At 37.1% G+C, this 18,144-nt stretch overlaps 1 protein-coding gene across 1 annotated transcript in view; it reads right to left on the reverse strand.

The window, feature by feature from the left end:
• The window catches only part of LOC102695284 (unconventional myosin-X-like), a 134,030-nt gene that overhangs the window by 35,311 nt on the left and 80,575 nt on the right, over window positions 1-18,144 (reverse strand). The window contains exons 12-20 of the mRNA XM_015359310.2: window positions 15,001-15,147; window positions 14,343-14,443; window positions 11,332-11,398; window positions 9,612-9,704; window positions 9,044-9,112; window positions 6,241-6,323; window positions 5,321-5,429; window positions 3,893-3,973; window positions 682-806 (exon numbers count right to left, since the gene is read on the reverse strand). Of these exons, the coding sequence (XP_015214796.2) occupies window positions 682-806; window positions 3,893-3,973; window positions 5,321-5,429; window positions 6,241-6,323; window positions 9,044-9,112; window positions 9,612-9,704; window positions 11,332-11,398; window positions 14,343-14,443; window positions 15,001-15,147 (875 nt within the window). The remainder of the gene's footprint in view (window positions 1-681; window positions 807-3,892; window positions 3,974-5,320; window positions 5,430-6,240; window positions 6,324-9,043; window positions 9,113-9,611; window positions 9,705-11,331; window positions 11,399-14,342; window positions 14,444-15,000; window positions 15,148-18,144) is intronic.

Genomic DNA, 18,144 nt, shown 5'->3' on the forward strand with positions numbered 1-18,144 from the left:
AACAAAAGCAATTGTTCTGAAAACCATATCTTATGTCTTGATAATCAAGTGTGAAAAGGATTAATTGGATGGTCTTACTTAAAGACCCAAATCCACTTTCAACAATGGAATATAAAAACGCAGAAACTCCACTGAATCAAAGGGTTCATAAGAAAAAAAATCAAACTTTTGTAAAGTCTTAAACTAGCCAAGTCAATCCCCATATTTAAATCCAATTGACCACACATTTTACAAGCTTAAGAAAGAACTGAAAAAAACCCAAGAACAGGTAAAACCTCAAGGTGACAACAGCAAAAGGAGCAAATTGCAAAGGATTATACAAAGAGTTTGATGAGCACAAAGGATCATAGATGTCATTTAGCTATTACCTATGCAACCAAATTTAGACTTTTACACTGAAATAAACTTAAAGTGAATGTGTCCCAGTACTTCTGATCACTTGAAGTTTCAAGTGACTTGAAATAACTTGGTTGAATGCAAAATATGTTTTAATTCCATGTGATCGAATACAGTATGTGCATGGATGGATTTTTCCAAAACATACAGCATATTATTTTTTATGTATCATTGATCTCAATAGCATGAATATAAATACCTTGACTGAAAAGTAAACGGTTTTGACCCAGTATTTTTGGATACACTATATGGCAGATATATCAGATTCATAGGCCATTTTTCTACCTGCTGTAGAAATCCTTGAACTGCCTGCGAACAGGAAATCCTGCTCGCCGAATCTTCACAGTTTCCAGCATACCAGAATAGCGCAGTTGGTTCAGAACGACTTCTGGGTTGAATTTATTGGGAGTCTGTTGAGAGAAACAACCAAACAGATGTCAAGTACTCGGACAATATTTATTACCTTTTATTAATATTTAGTACCTTTCAGACATAGGATTGGGAACACACTTTATTAGATTCTAAATTTCAGGGGAAATAATGGTCTCTCAGTCTGCAGTTATTTCATTAACAAACGGAATTGCTAAAGCATATTCTCTAGTGGGATGACGTTTGCACTTTAACATTTACATTTTGCAAGTCTACAAGTTCATGCAGAGCAAATGCCAAGACAAAAGGGAATATGGTTTATCTGATCTCTGGATGTAACTGATTAAAAACAGAAGGAGAAACGTCATGGGTGGAATGTCCACAGAAAAGATACAATGCCATTTCTGTGACTCTGGTTTAGAATTGAGGATTATACACAGCATTGCCCAAGACAATTTGATTTCTGTATCTGACTCCATTTTTTCAGCACTGAAAATATAAAGACAAAAGCCATGTGACTTAATTCTTTCATTTAGACAGGCAATGAAACCAAGTGTAAGTCCCAACAATGACCATTGGTTTGGCCTATTTCCTTCACTGCTAGGCAATTAGGGGATTTAATATCAATCTTCTCCCTAAAATTACAGAGCTTTCTTTCACTTTCACTTCAGTGCTAACTAAGGATCTGAATACAATTGATACTACAGTTGCATCGGTAACATTAGGGAAGACATAACAAAATTTAAAGTAAAATGTAAGCACATAATTTCTTGTCATAGCTCTCTCTAGTTTAATCTGTCTCCCCATCAATATTTCTCTGCATTACAATTTCCTGTTTTTTTTACTCGTACACAATGTTTTCAACTTGTACTCAATGAAAACAAGGCAGACAGGTGAAATACTATACACAGTCAGAAGCTCCCACTCCCACAGAAGCTTGCCACTTAAGAGGCAAGTCATCATCAGAGATACTGAAATCTGAAGTTTGCCACGCTGATATCCTTGGCAAGGAAGAAGATCAATAGAGAATCCTGATGTTTTGTAATAAAAAAAGTTGTATGATTGTTCTTTCTTCACTATATATCCACTTCATCTTTTTGCTGGGACATTTTTGGCAAAAACAATTATGTAAATACTGTTGTAACTTACAAATGTTTTCTAGGAAACATTGTGTGATCATATTATCGATTGCATTCAATAATAATAATAATAATGTCTGCTGTCTTGCAAAGTTGATCACTAACTTGGAGTTATCAAACTCTGGGATCAGACAGTTTTGCTTCAGACTCCTTCAGTATTAATGCCATATCATGAGATCTCTGATAGTGGCACCTGTTGGATGACATCTTTAGCATAAGAGCCTTCCCCAACACTGGCACAGAACTACATAAGAAGCCCTTGTAATGATCACTATACAGCTGCCATGAATCACAAAGGCTTGGTCCTCCTATCACCCGTTTTCTGATCCCTATATCACGGCTCAGAATTCCTCCACCAACTAGAGAAGCCCACTTCACACTGTTCACCTTTGCACTGAGCCCCTTTCCACTGTAAAGTACTGTTTTCTAGGTCACAGCGAGGAGGTGGTACATGAGGACAATCTTTATAACTTGGGATCATCACATAATGCGGGGTTTATAACATGGAAAAAGGGCCTAAAGTTGTACCTGGGTTCAGAAACAGAATCAGGTTTTGATTTAAAGAGTTGTAAGCAGACAAGGAACAATGGTACTGTTCTGTTAGCCACAATCCAGCAGTGGTCATTAGAGGTTCTGTTCACCCCTGCCAAGCATCCTTACTGGAACAATTGTTTGTCGTTCTTATAAACCTTGAAGTTTATATACATATTCATTAAGTTTATATTCATTAAACACTGTGTACAATATTAAACATATCAGAGAAATTAAAACACATTAGGCATAATCAAGAAGTATAGTTTTTTAGTTTTTAGTTCTGTTAAATTTTGTATAAGATATGCAAGTAAAATAAATCAGTTTTATATTCTTTGTCTAGAAGTGTTAACTTATTTTTCCTGTCTTTGGGGGGGGGGGGGGGGCGAACTCTTTTAATCCTGACAAAGTTTTAAAAGTTGGCAAGGGCAAAAAAAAATTGTGTGTATACTGTAACTGAGTTACATTATAGCAGGTTTGACAATGCACCAGTAGACAAATTGCTTTACACAGAGGCTGCAGTGTATTTCAATGTGAGGTGCATAGCCAGATGACAATGGAAAAAGTGCTGTAGTCTTTAAATCAATGGCTGTTCTTTCTGCCTTCGGACTTGTGAACCATGAAAGTACTGCTGCAGTAGCACAGGTTACGGGGTCAATAAGGGGGCTCATGGCAGCTGGAATGAGTGGCGGTCCTCTAACAGTGACCTTTGGCTTCTTGTAGAAGCTTTGGGCTGAAAGAATGTGCTGTCAGCCAGGCTCCGTTGTTCTGTATTTGAGAAACACAAAGAGGCTCTTTTCATAGACCAAGGCAGCGTCTGGAACACTCTGTCCTGTTTCGAATTGTATCATTCTCTTGGAATAAAAATCCAAGCACTTAATATTTAGCTGTCCTATTTTTATTCTTTCATTATTTCTTACATTACATCTGCTGAAATCTAGAAGAGAGTGTACAACAGAGCTGAAGTGACTGTCTAATGAAGCAAATTAGAAGGCAGTCTGGGGAGATTTATGCTCAGTTTTCCTGTTTTCTCTTGCCTACACTCATCAAGTGCAAAAGCGTGTCTCTGAAAATGTATAAATTTCAGTAAATAAAGATCTAACTTACAAAACTCCAAGAAAGATGGTATTGCTAGACTGTTAACGATTGCATTAATTAAGCATTTACCTTATACAAATCCTATAGGATTTCATTTAACAAGGAAATGGTTTCAACCAACAGCCATGTATCCCCTTTTCCCATTCCTGACTGCTGACTTTTATTTCTGCTTGCCAAAGACTGCCCTTTCTCAGAAACACTCTGACTAAAGCAAATATCAATGTAGACTTCTCTGGGATTTTTTTTAGAAAACTTTCATATCATACCTCCAACACATGTAGTGCAGAATGAAAGGCCTGCAATAAAGTCCCAAAACATCCACAGACAGTATTTTCAGGGGGCATATTTGCTTTACCTACCTTCTCCATGTTGGGTTTGATGCAGCGAACAAAGAAGGGATTGGAAGCACTCAGTGTGGCCATTAAAGAGTGAAGGGAGTCCTGCAGAAAGACAATTCCAATCAACAAAATTAAAAACCTTTCAGGCTGTGTTGATATACTTCCACTTAGGAACATTACCAAACAGAGAACAACATAAAACCTGCACGTTGCACAAAGTAGCATAGAGCAAGGTTTTAATTTGGACAGCATTCATGAATCATCATACTTCTCATCACTTACAGTTCTGTGTAAACAGCATTGCCAAAAAGAACTTTTTGGCATTAAATAATTTGTGTTGTTGGGGAAACTTACTAATGCTAACTGAAAGATGGATTTACCACTAACATACACAAACACTCTGAAATGTGCAGCATGTCATGTTAACCACCAATATGGCACCATTCCAAATTAATGAGCTCCAATGTCTAACACCTCAGCTATCTTTAGCAAGAGGAGATTTACTCTGTTAGACAGCAAGGACCCTTGAACTTGGCTCCATCCACCAAGCCCTCTTATTTTCAGACTGCATGTCTCCAGTCTGCACCAGAACAGGAGAGAAGAATGTCGAACACATTCACCCAGGGCTGCTGTAATCCCCATAGTATAAGTCTTGAGCTAGGAAACAAAGCTATATCCCTTGCCAAGTTACTTTTTAGATTGCCACTTTTAAGTGAACCTGTCACTATGCTGTATTTCTACCTTATAAAATAAATAATAAAAAAATACCATTCTTTCAATTTAGAACTTACAATCAGTATTTTTCAAATCTTTGGAGTTTGAGAAAATATTATAGCTTATAGGCATCCTACCATCACAGACTCATTTCAGCATGAGTTTTCCCGAGTTTAAAATTGCATTCCTTTTTTCCTCTTTTGTGAACTATTGGTTCACTGTACATATTTACAGAAAGGCCAAAGGAAAGCCCTCATTACAGCATAATCATTTCATAGAAAATTGTTCAGATTTTTTTGTTTTAAGAGTTTCTGTTGAAAACAACCCCTTGTATTCCACAGATGTAATATTTAAAATATATACATCCAAAGAAGAGATCACACAGAAGTAAACAGGTAACCACATTTAGACACCTGCTTATTTGGGGCCTTTCACTGTACTGTGAATGGCGCCAATACTTTCATATGTCACATCTCAGCAATTTTGGTCTACACAATAATGTGGGCCCTTCCTGGCATTTCTGTCAAAGATTCTGTCTGATTCTGGGAAGACAGTTCACTCTGACACTTTCACAGTGCTCAGCCAATTACTACCCACCAGCTACAACACAGCTGTGGTGCACCTTGGTTTACTTTGGTTTGTTCTGACCACTTCAGAGTCACTACATCTATTCAAACGATGCATCCCAAGCCCAACACCCCCATCCCCCCTTGACACACTTTGTCTTTCTCTTACCCTGAACTGGGAGCTGACAGTGGGTTTACGCCTGGCAGTGCCCATCTTCAGTGTCTCCTCACTATTCCTGCTGGCTACTCGCTCAAATAGGTCGTAAATGAAATCCAGCCTGAAACAAAAAACCCAAGACAACAGGCTTGTATTTGGTAAGGTTATAACACAGGCTTTTTGTTAGCATAAACAATGAGATTTATCATTGCAATGCATTGAGCGAGTTTACTTTATAACTCGGTACCATACATGCAACACATACTAACCACACTGTATATACAATCAACACAAAAGATCATTAACTCTGCTCCCAATTAACCATTTAAAGGTTTGTACCTTACAGTTTGTATGTTATGGAAAAATAAGTCAACTGAGACACAGAAAAAATGATAAAATCTGAAGAATAAAAAGGTGAATATGTGATTTTATTAATCATAAAAATCTATCTAGAAGATTAAAAGGTGAGTGCTACTGTAATTTGGTTTGAAGGTTTATTTTACAGTTTCTCTGAAAGGGTTAAAATAAGTACTGTTTTCATACGTTATACATTTAGAGGAACTGTTTATATGACCCTTATTTTCTATTTCTACTATATTTTCTTATGTCATCTTCTACGTATTGGAAAAATCATATTGGCTACCCTTTCTCTGAAGTATGTCAGTGAAGTATGCAACACAGACATACCTCTTATTTCTTGACATGGCGCCTACCACTATCTCTTCAGTAACTGTTTACCTTTAACTATGTTGTAGTATTTAAGAATATTAAAACTAAAAACAATCAGCCAAGAATCAGAGAACGCATACAGTAAGGTATGAAAAAAACAACTAAAATATTGAAAAACACTGTGAACATTTTCCTAATATATCCTACGTTTTCCAGCGAGTTCTATATTTTGAAATGAATGTTTGTCTATTTTTATGGCTCACCTGCTGTCTTTCAGCATGTTCAAGATATCATCTCTGAATGTGTCCCTATTTTTCTCCAAAATCCCTCGCACGTCATACAGGACCTGGCAGGACCAGAGGCAAAGCACATCAATTATCACACTTTATCAGCTGCCTAATGGAAAGAGAGATAACTGGCTGAAACCCCCCTCTACTACACAGAGCAAATTCACTCAAAACCTTTTCAGTGAGTGTCCTATTGTGACTGGGGTGTTTTCATAGTAGAGGATAAAAAAGGAATGCACACGATCTAACCACCTTTTAGTTTCATGCTGTTATGTTATATAGAGCCTGCCAACTGGGTGGTAGACTGTTGTGCTAATTCAGTCACCTGTTTAAATGTGCTGCCACACAGACATATATATAGCATTGGACTCTTTTCACCTCTCCAGTGATGACTTAAAACACTTACATTTATCCACACAGCAGCTTTAGCAACAACTGGTTTATTTGTAGGTGTGTATTATAAGCATTGCATTTTTCTACACAGAGACATTTCATCACAGAAATTTATTTCATGTTCTAGTTGAAAGCCTATTTCCTCAAAGGTTTATTAAGGTCCAGGCAGGTGACAAGGACCCTGTGATGACGCATAAGTCCACACACTTAAGAGCACCTGTGGTTCTTCAACCATCAGCAGGAAAGAAATATTGGCTTCAATTTCCTGGGACTTGAAAATTAGTTCTGATGGCTGATTAAAAGCCAAACAAAACTCCAACGGCAAGGTATAATTGTACCAGATCTAAAGCCAATGCTGAAGAAAACACTATCTTGCAGTAAATCCCACAGAGAGTTTGGAACAAAGCATTTAAGCAATACATCAAACATGAAGCACAATGTTTTCTGCTGAGACAAGACAAATTGAAACATTTCAACAGTCAGTAGAAGAAATAACCCAAAGTACAAGAAAAAGCTATACTGGAGTGGTATAACAAGAAGAAAGTGAATATCCCAGTCTGGCTCTGTGAAATCTGTGTCAAGACTTGAGAACTGCTGTCTATCAATAATTCCCAACCAAGCTGACAGAGCTTGAGCAAATTTCCAAAGTGGAAAAGTTACACTACATTATAGTTCGATGTTGGTACCAATCTTTACAAAAACATTTTTTGCTGCCAAAGGTGCACTCACTATGTATAGACAAAGGGATGTGAAAACATTCTGCAACCTTTTTTTATTTAACATTTAACTTCTCACACATCATAAAATAAGTAGTCTGAGCATTCAAGTTTTATTTAAAAATCCATCCATCCATTTTCTAACTACTTAGTCCAGTAAAGATTCACGGGGGAGCCAGAGCTGGGCGCAAGTCAGGATACAGACAGGACGTCAGTACAATTTTCCCAGAAACCAATTAACCTACCAGTATGTCTTTGGACTGTGGGAGAAAACTGAGGCAAACATGGGAGAAAATACATACTCCACACAGACAGCACCCCAGGAACCAAACCCAGGAACCAAGTGATGCAAGGCAGCTATGCTAACCACTACACCAATACAATAAAAAAATAATTGTTCTGTGTAACAGGGCAACTGTCAGTATCCTCTTAAATACTTCCACTTCTTGTCATAATTTCCAAATAATCGACTATGATTTTATAAAAATGTGTAACCTGGAGGACAATTTATATACAAAATATACAGTAAATAATAAACTGGAACAACCCATAAATGCACATTTTTACATGCGTTTAGTAACACATCAGTAATAAATCTGCCCCAGATTTGTTTTAAAAAAACATTTTGTTTTTTTTGGCAGTTACCTATAAACTCTCCACCAAACTCTCTCTTTAGGTATGAACATGCTTTAGAGAGTAGTTTAGCACAAAGGTGCTTTCTTTTCTCAAAGCACAAAGAAACAGCAGCCTAAAAAAATCCTTGAGCCAAATAATTATCATAAGTGAAAGTGCAAGGCATGCTGCTTCAAAGCTACCAAACTATACAGACATTCAGTGGGTGCCATCTCCTAAAGGGCATCTTCACAAAATGAACTTTCTGCTCTATAAAGTAAGGAGGTCCAGTTTCTCCTGCTGTCACACTGCCCACTACGGTGACCTTTTCATTCCAGAGTCTTTCCTGTTTCATTCAGCGGCAGACGCCAGAATCAGAGGCTGGCTACAGCATGTAATTGTGTTGGGCTCAGCTTTTGGCAGGACTCCCAGCTGTTTTCACTCATTGTTCTCAGAAGCAACTCATCCCTTTAGAATCCTAGCTTTCTAATTACTGAAAGATGAACCACTTCTGGCAGCATTGCCCCCTATCAGTTACTGTGAAACCTTGTTGCTGAATTCTGTGCTGGCATGCACCATATCTGAGGTTCTCAGACCTTCTGGAGTTTCTCAGCCCTGGCATACATAGGGTATAGAGAAAAACCATAAAGATTTACTTTCTGTTTTCTCCTTATGTATAGTGTAACAGGTAATATTTTAAAAGGGGAGGGGTCAATAGTTGAATAATAATAAGAATAATAATAACAACAACAACAACAACAACTACTTCTTATAGTTATATAGAGTTTTTCCGGACACTCCACTCAAAGCACTTTACAGGTTCCCCCAGGTTAGGGGGAAATTTGGCCAGGACGCCAGGGTAACACCCCTACTCTTTCCGAGAAACGCTCTGGGATAATGGCCACAGAGAGTCAGGACCTCAGTTTTGCATCTCAATCAAAGAATGGTGCCTTTTTACAGTATAGTGTCCCCATCACTATACTTGGACATTAGATTTATTTGTGGACACATGTACAGTATCAAGTCTTGCTGAGCCATAGTTTGATATAGTTATTTACCTCTCCAGCATAGTGCTTGATACCAAACTGGTGATCTGCCACCCTGGGTTTGACGTAGTAAGGGTTAATCTGTGGAAACAGAGACATTAGCCAACAACAATATGTCATGTTAATATTCTTGACATGATGGGATTTTAACCCAGTTGATTTGTAATATTGAGCGAAACAAATTCAGCTGGGTCTTCTCTTCTTTGTCATCTATAAAAGGCCCTGAACACAGGTGTTCTCAAGCCATGGCTTTGATACAGATTATCCAAGAGCTATAGCTTCTGAGATCAAATTTCTGCACTGCATGCTTGTGAGTGAATATCCATGGGCACTTCACAATAGCTTTGTATGCACGCATATGATAGATCACCAGCCATTTTTTGTCATTAAACTGTTGTCCAAAATTTTTAAAAAATGGACAATGGCCTTTCTAATTGGTAGGGTTAGCTACCAGTCAAAAACCTGTGCTGTAACAGAAAATGAAAAGGAGTTTAATCTGATGTAACTCAACATCTTCTGAAACAAACCCTGTCAAGCTCTACAAACTGAAATACTGCATCAGTATTTTGATCCTACTTACAGCATGCCGACTGTGGAGCTTCTCCAGTAATGTGTAGTCTGTGCCTTTGGGGAATCTGCTCTCCTCGTTTATCAGGGCCAGCATACCCAGTTTCTATTGGGAAGAGAGAAAGGTACACAGGTTTAAGAAGCCAATGCAAAGGTATCACAGCAAATTGACTTGGACACCATTATTTTCTTTTGGTGCACTAAAATTACATTCTTGCCTGTTTCATGTTACCTCCCTTTAGGATTCTTTACTTAGAGGTCCCAAGCTTCTTAAAACAGTCTCATCTCACTTTAAATCTGGGTAAAAAGTTAATTCCAAAGAAGCAAGAGTTTGACCGAGAAAGACAAAAGCAATTAACCTGACTTTATTTAGTTATATTAATTCCTAGGCCTTGTTATATCAAAGATATACTGTAAATTATTATCCTGATTTTAAGGAAATTCTGCATTTTGAAGAAAATATATATAGCCTAATGTGGTGAAAAGGTGTAGGGTACATGCAAATTATGATTTAAAATATTAATCCATGAATAAAGTACTATTGTTGTGCCCTATTTATTAAATGTTTCCCATTTTCATATAAAAAAGACATATCCCAGTTAGGCCTCACTCATTTTCTAAGCCTTTCTGTTCTAAGCCTTTGTAAGTGATGTGAAACATTCACATCACTATTTATACCCAATCCAATTAATTAAATAATACATTTATCTTATGAAGTGCTTTTCTGGACACTGAATTTAAAACTTTACAGGTAATGGGGACACCCACCACCACTGATATGTAGCACCTGCCAAGCTCACTACTTATCGGCTATAAATTGAGAGGAGTAATGATGCTAGTTCATAGATGGGGATTATTAGGAGGCCCCGATTAGTAAAGGCCAGGACAAAGTTTTACCAGGACACTGCAGCAACACCCCTACTCTTATTGAAAAATGCACTGGGATTTTTAATGACCACGGAGGGTTAGGACCTTGGTTTTATGTCTCATCCGAAGGACGGCACCTTTTTTGACACTATAGTGTCCCCGTCACTATACTGGGGCATTAAGACCCACAGAGACCAAAAGGTGAGTGCACCCTATTGGTCCCAGTACCCCCTCCCCCAGCAGGAACCCTAGCTTTCCCAGGAGGTCTCTCATCCAGTTACTGACCAGGCTCACACCCGCTTAGCTTCAGTGGGTTGCCAGTTGAACTGCAGGATAACATAGCTACTGGCAACTATTCTGAAAAGTTAGTTTTAACTTAACTTAAGAGCTCATCTCATTTTACAGTGCAAAAGCTAAAGTAGAAAGGCAAGGTTCCTTTTTGTTCTTGTTTCTTTATGATGTATTGTTTGAATCGCCTATTATTTTTAAAGCCCCTAAATTAGGACTACCTTTAATTAAGTTAATTTTACTACTTACTGTGACTATGCAGGCTGTTTCTCTGCCAGAGATTCTAACCATTAGTCAAGCCTCAAGGCCTACAGTGAAGGAGTGGTGCTGATCAACACTACAAGCTCACTGGGGTTTCGTGTTGGCAACAAACCCCTCAACTTCCAATGCTTTTTAAAGAATCTTGGATAGAACCCACTAATTAGATAGTCCAGATTCAGACTGAAGACTGGCGACATCTGCCATATAAATGGGAACTATATATTAGGACTCATCCTTGACTCAGAACACCCCCTAGCAGTTAGACAACTCAAGGTTCTATGTTTAAATGGAACTTAAGCTCTAGTAAAGGTCACTACCTTTTCAATGAGATCAAGGCACTCTGCATTATCCATCCAGTCAATGGCCTCCCAGTGGATTCCTTCCCTGTATAAGAATAAGACACAAGAGCTGACAACCAGAAGGACTCTAATAACTTTCATCTGCATCACAGACGCAAAGGCCTCTTACAAAAAAAAAACAATATCACATTGACTGTGTTATTGCTGCCAGTCACAGAGTTTCTAATATTAATTTGTACCTAAGTGGTAGATCCAGTACACTAACATTTGATTACTTTATTTAGTTTTACGTAGCATATCACTTTTGCACATTGCTGACCTTGGACATTAATTATATAAAAATAATTAATTAATATAAGAAAATGCTTTATTTTGGAGCAGCAGCAATGTACACAGTAAAAATAAAATGACACAGAAGCTAAAAAAAAAGACAGGACAGAGAAACCTGATGAATATATTTAATATGTTTGAAGGGGCAGTCCTGAGACATTCAAAGACCCAGAGGTTTGAACACAGCTGGTTCACAATACATATTCACATACCAAACTCAGTTTCATGCTTGAATCTCCTGGCTCTGAACAGGCAGATAGGTTTGATCAGATTCTCTGGTTCAGTGGTTTGGGCTGCCTAGTGCAGAGACACAATAGCCATCTTGTTTGTGTATTCATGTGATTCAATGGCATGTGACCAGCCCGCTAGCCACTTTAGCAATCAAATTTTAAAATACAAAAAATCATCTGTCTTTAAATAAATGACTCGTTCAAACATCTGTCTCTACATACAACCCTCGACAACTACAGCATTAACTGTACGCAAACTGTGGAAACAAAGAGCTCTTAAAGTCAAGCCTAGTGTGTGGGAACTTACACTATCTCTACATGTGAAGACAAATTTATAAAATTAATTAATTTATATACAGTATACACACATGCTAGCACTGGCAAATCTTATTACTGTTTTCATACACACATTTTTTAATTTGATAAAATACTACTTATTTTTAGCTCACATGCTATGTAAATGCTATGCACTGCATACGGTCTGTGAGGACATCTGTCTGATTGGTTAAGGTCAGGTTAACGTTAGGGTATGTCTATACTGATTGTAGTTATTGAGAAGTTAATAAATATTATTACACAACATGGTATACAAGATTTGAACATGATCTGTGGTTACTTCTCCTCTAGTGTTTTATTAATTCACTTGGGTTAGAATGTGGTTAACTTAAGGTCACATTTCTAAAGTTGTGTAGTTCAGTGCCTGCAGGAGCTGTCAATCTCTCCAGGTAGTAGCGTTGTTCTCTGCTTCCAACACATGAAGGCTGAGCGCCTACAACTATGTAACCCAATCCAAATGGCCTCAGTTTTTATGTTTACAAGAAATGATTGAATGTATTGTTTGTTTTATATCTTGCATACTGCTATAGAATAGGGTCTGAAACCCTGGTCCTGGGTAACTCAAATCCAGTTAGTTTTTCTAAAGCTGTGAGTTATTGCTGAATCAAGCAAGTAATGTGCTGAATTATGTAAACTCTTTGAGGGCTCCTGAGAACTGCAAAATAATCAGAGATTCCCTTATATTATCTCTAAATTACTTAACAAATTATCTGCTTTATTGATCACAATGCCATTGCTTCAGATCTTTGGAAATTAGCCGCTTAAACTGAAATGTGAGTCGTTTTGTCTCTCAAATGTTCAAAACAGCGGAAACAAAATATAAAGAACGATGAATTACAATAGAATTAGTCTACATGGAAGTTATTAAGTCACATGCAATGCAATGCTTAGTGGATCTGCAGACTTAAGGGAGAATCGAACAAGCTACTCAGCTATATTGTTGAATCCAATACTTTGGTTTCTTTCAAGAAACAAAAGTATGAAACCTTTGGATCAATTAAATATATATTTGGGCAATATGGGCCAAATGGCCTCTCTCATTTGCAACCTTTCTTTTGTCCCTACAAAATGAAGATTTGCATCCGGCCATCTTTTTATTTTATGCAGACACACATCAGCAAACCTTTCTTTTAGTTGTATGCCAGCAATTATTTTGGCCCATATGCAAAGTGCAATGAAGATCATAGCAAGTCTATACTAGAGTAATCAAACAGCTTTAAAAAAATCAGTGAATAAAACCATTTTCTGGTTGTAAAGCACTGCTATCAAACACAAGTTTGTGTTTTGTGTAGGACTAAGAACTTTACCCGACTTACTGCATGTCCACAATTCAGGCCAATGAACTTTGTGTTTTTTTTAAATTTATACAACATTCTAGATTGCTGTTAGCTTCTACTACAATAAACAATATCCATGAGGACACTTACTCAATTTAATTAATGTTTTTTTTTAAACAAGATGCATATAGCATAATTAAAAATATCACAATGGAAATCATTTTGCAATTTGAAAACTAGTCTATGCAATGTATTTTTATGGATATTGGCCCAATATTAAGCATTGCTGCCTTGCAGCTCTGGAGCCCTGGGTTCAATTACGGACCTGAGTTTCTGTCTGTGTGGAGTTTGTATGTTCTCCCTGTGTTCACATGGGTTTTTTGCAGGTGTTCCAGTTTCCTCCGGAAGTCCAAAGACTAGTTGATTAATTGGCTTCTGGGAATGCTGACCCTGGTGTGAGTGCATGAGTGCTTCTGTCTGTGTGTGCCCTGTGATGGACTGGCATTCCATCCAGGGTGTTTCTTGCACTGTGCCCTTTGCTTGCTGGGATAGGCCCCGGCTCTCCCACAACCCTGTATTGGATAAAGCTGTTAAAACTGGATGGATGGATGGATGGATGGAAAGAATGAGAGGCATGTCATGTGATTTCAATTGACTCCCATGTTAATGAGATGAAAAAAATAATAATTACTTTAGATAATACAATCAATAAATGTGTAAAATGAAGGCAATATTCTGGTAATTTAGTTTGTAATACTCAGTAGTTCTGTAATTATCGCAGAAGAAAAAAATCCATCTTGATTTGAGCCCCAAATTCAGAGAATGATAAGAAAGTCTGTTATTTAATTATCTTCACCTGTTGTACTCCAGCTGCTCCAAGGAGAAGATGTGCTTGTTAAAATACTCCTGCAGTTTCTCATTGGCATAGTTGATGCTGAACTGTTCAAATCGGTTAACCTGTGGAGGCAGATAAAGACACATATGTCAGTAATTAAAAAAACAACAACTGCAAACTAAATGAGAATCTATCCAGAAAATAATTTTGCTTTGTCAGTTCAAGCTTGTTAAGGATCTTACTTTACCTTTGTCAAAAAAATGGCAAAGCTTCAAAACGTTCTTATTTTATTAAAGTTCTTCATGTGATATGAAAATCAGATGCTAAATTATCATCATTGTTTCACATTTGTGAGGTTAGTCTGTGCATAATGGTAAGAACAAAAAGACAGGGGTATCCCAACTTAAAGGATACCCTATATTTTACCAATTGGAAAAATGGGAAAAAATACCATTCTGTGTAAACTGTACAGCAGTACAGAATAAGCATAAATTAATACAAAGTCCCACCCACTGACATGAACTTCCCTTATGACATTCTTGCCACTTATACTTGAGTTCAGTAGTTTTGGACCCGATCTCCACAATTGTTTCAGTGTGACAAGTAAGCATCACACCAGTGCAAAGGTAAAGAATTGCCAATCCAGGCACATACAGCACCTACAGCCGAGAAAAGATACCTCAAAGTTCTCAAATCCAAAGATATCCAGGATCCCTATGGACTTGAAGTCGTCCTTCCCTTTGATTTTGTGGTTGATCTTCATGATGATCCAGGAGAAGCACTGGGAGTAGAGGGCCATGGCCATGGAGTCTCGGGAGTCCTCTGCCTGGGACACAGAGCACCAGTTTAGGAGGCACCTGGGAGGCTAGCGCAGCCTACATGCCATATGTATTACATCAGAGCAGCCTAGAATTTCGGTACCTGCAGTTAGGTTCCCAAGAGCACACGTCCTACAAAGTAGGACTAAGACCTACAGTATAACCTACTGTACTGTACGTCAGTCATTTTCCTACATAATTCTGGGGCTACATCCTTAACTTGAATTTGTATTCATGTACTCACATATCACACAAGCAGATACACTAACAATATTTATAAAGTAAAAACTAACAGCTTATTTTTTTTTCCTTTTAGTTTCCAAAGCAGCAGAGAACAACAACAACAAAAAAGATGAAACAATCTGTGATTACAATACAAAACAATAATTTTGCTTCTTAAGTGATTAAAATTAACAAATTCAATGCAATGGAGTTAGGAAAAGATGGAGGTAATACTTTGAAGGTGCTGTTCATTTTGTAATTGACAAAATGTAGGATGGATACAAAAAGCAAACCTGTTATTTATGATTGTTCAGGTAATTGTGCAAAATAATGTTATTACGTTGAATTAAAAAATCGAGCAATACTTAAAATCTTTAAAAAAATCTCTTATTTTGTGATTGTAATGGTGTCAAAAAGAAATGACCAACATTTCTTTTTGTAAATGTCTTTTTGTAAATTTTTTTTATAAAAGTTAGGGTATGTCTATGGGTAGGGTACGTCAAATTATGAAAACTTTGTAAAAGTTTTCTTGTAGTTCCATAGCCTCTTAACAGCATCAAAACAGACGTGAGTGTCCACAGAACATAGAAGGGAGTCAAATGTCAAGGGGACTTGTAAATCACAGGGGAGCACCAAGTCACTATGTCATTCCCTTATGATCTCATATGTGTGCACTGAGTGTTGGGTTTCAAATGACTGTGAGCATTTCCCTCCCCCAGTCTGTGTACTGTCACACCCAGGCACTGAAACACCATGGAACCATCAATGTAACAATAAAAGGAAAACAAGGAGGGGGAAGTCGAGCCTGCAGTCCTGGCACATTCCAAATTACTGGTCAATCAGTAACATTAAGGAAAAAAAGCTTTCATTCTGAAGGAAAACAATAATGAAGAAAAAGGACAGTTAAGCCTCCAAAAAGCTTCATTGTTATTAGGAAGAAGTCTGTGTCTAGTATGTGACGGATAAAATTTTCTGCACCATAATTCATCCATTTTTCTCATTTTGAATACAAGTAGTGACTCCAAGAGCTCACTTTGAATGCTCATTTGTAAGGGTCTTGGTAGTGTAAAGCACTCAGTTGTTGATTAATGTGAGAATACATTGTGAGCATGGCCAGGACAAATAACACAGTCCATTAAGATAGTTTATCACTTGTCTAAGGAAGTCTTTGTTTTATTGTACCATAGCTCCTGTTACTGTAAAAAGAATTGGTCATGGAAATAGAAATATACTTTTTAAAAATAACACTAGCTTTTAACACAACATAAGAATATTAACAAAATCAGTTTTATGACATATATAGGAAAAGCTGAAGAAGGCTCCACGGCTGTAACGTTGTTTTTTATTTCTTCTCTTTTCACCATGGAATAAACCTTTTACTAGTTCCATATATAGGAAAAGGCTCTTTCAGTGTCATTGGAATTTGTAAATACATTTGGTTTTGCGCAATTTAAATATGAATATAATGAAATCATGACAGCAAAGAAACATTTCACACTTACATTACATTATGAACATCATAAATTCCATCCATTATCCATGGCAAATTCATCCTAATGAGAACCACAGAACCCTGAGCCTAACCTGCATAGCAGACATACAGTAAAAGGTGGGACTAGGGGGCAATTTAGAGACATCAATCATCCTAGCCAGTCTCAAACCTACACTACTACTATACTTGGCAGATCTGACCAAACTCACTTTACCCCCGTGAGACAAGAAAGCATTTAAGTAAAAAGCATATTGATATAATCACCACAATCTGACAGTTAGTAAGCTACCATAATTTAGAAATTACTACATGGTTTTTAATTATAAATACTAACTCATTCAGTTAATAATTATACAATCGGTGAACTCGATACAAATGAGAAGATCTTTATGGCAACCTTCAGTAGTCCATTGATCTTAGTCTTTTCTCCTGCTTCCCAGAGCAATCCACTGCTATATAGTGCAATGTAAAAGGCCTCAGACCCTCGCACAGCTTTCATATTTTGTCAGTTTAAAGCTTGCAGTTGTGACACTTTGAAGCACCAATTAGTTTGTTAAATGTACACCATCTGCTACACACATTCAAAGCAAAAACAAAAAGGACATAAATAGGTAGTATGAAAGAGAAATGTCAAAGTCATGATTGCATAAGTAGTGGCAAGCCTAAAATTAGGTGCTCAAAACTGTCTTAGTGAGCCACACAATTAGTAAAACAGTCTCTGACTATGTGCCATAATAGTGGTTCACATGATTTCTGATCAATCAAATGAATAAGTACACCTGTCTCTGTAAGGTTCAACCATGAAGATCAAGGTGATTTCAAAACAACTCAGGTTAAAGTTGTATAAAACACTTCTGCCGTTTTCATACCCATTATATTTAATGTTGTAAGCAACATTTTCCGCCCTTTTGTTTGTGTTTTTTTAATATTAGCTTTTTCTTGTTTACATTTGATTTATTACTCTTTCACTAGAGCTGTGCCAAGGAATAAAGAACGTACATGCCTCAAATTATACCAACCACTCAGGTATATCTTTGGCATTTCATTATTTAACTACAGTAAACCCTTGGTTTAATTGACTATAAATGATTCAGATGTAATGGACAAACTGCTGCATGGGAATTTTTTTTTGTAAAATTAGAAATATAGTCTGCCTTTTCCCACAGTAATATGGGAAATGCACAAATATGAAACTAAGTGAAAACAAAAATTTCATACTTTGGAATTCGAGAATATCAATAGTCCTATAGGGGTAAGTCAGTTGCTTATGATGGTTGTTGCTTTTTTCTAT

Source organism: Lepisosteus oculatus, chromosome 12 (genome assembly GCF_040954835.1).
Source record: "Lepisosteus oculatus isolate fLepOcu1 chromosome 12, fLepOcu1.hap2, whole genome shotgun sequence".
Classification (NCBI taxonomy): domain Eukaryota; kingdom Metazoa; phylum Chordata; class Actinopteri; order Semionotiformes; family Lepisosteidae; genus Lepisosteus; species Lepisosteus oculatus.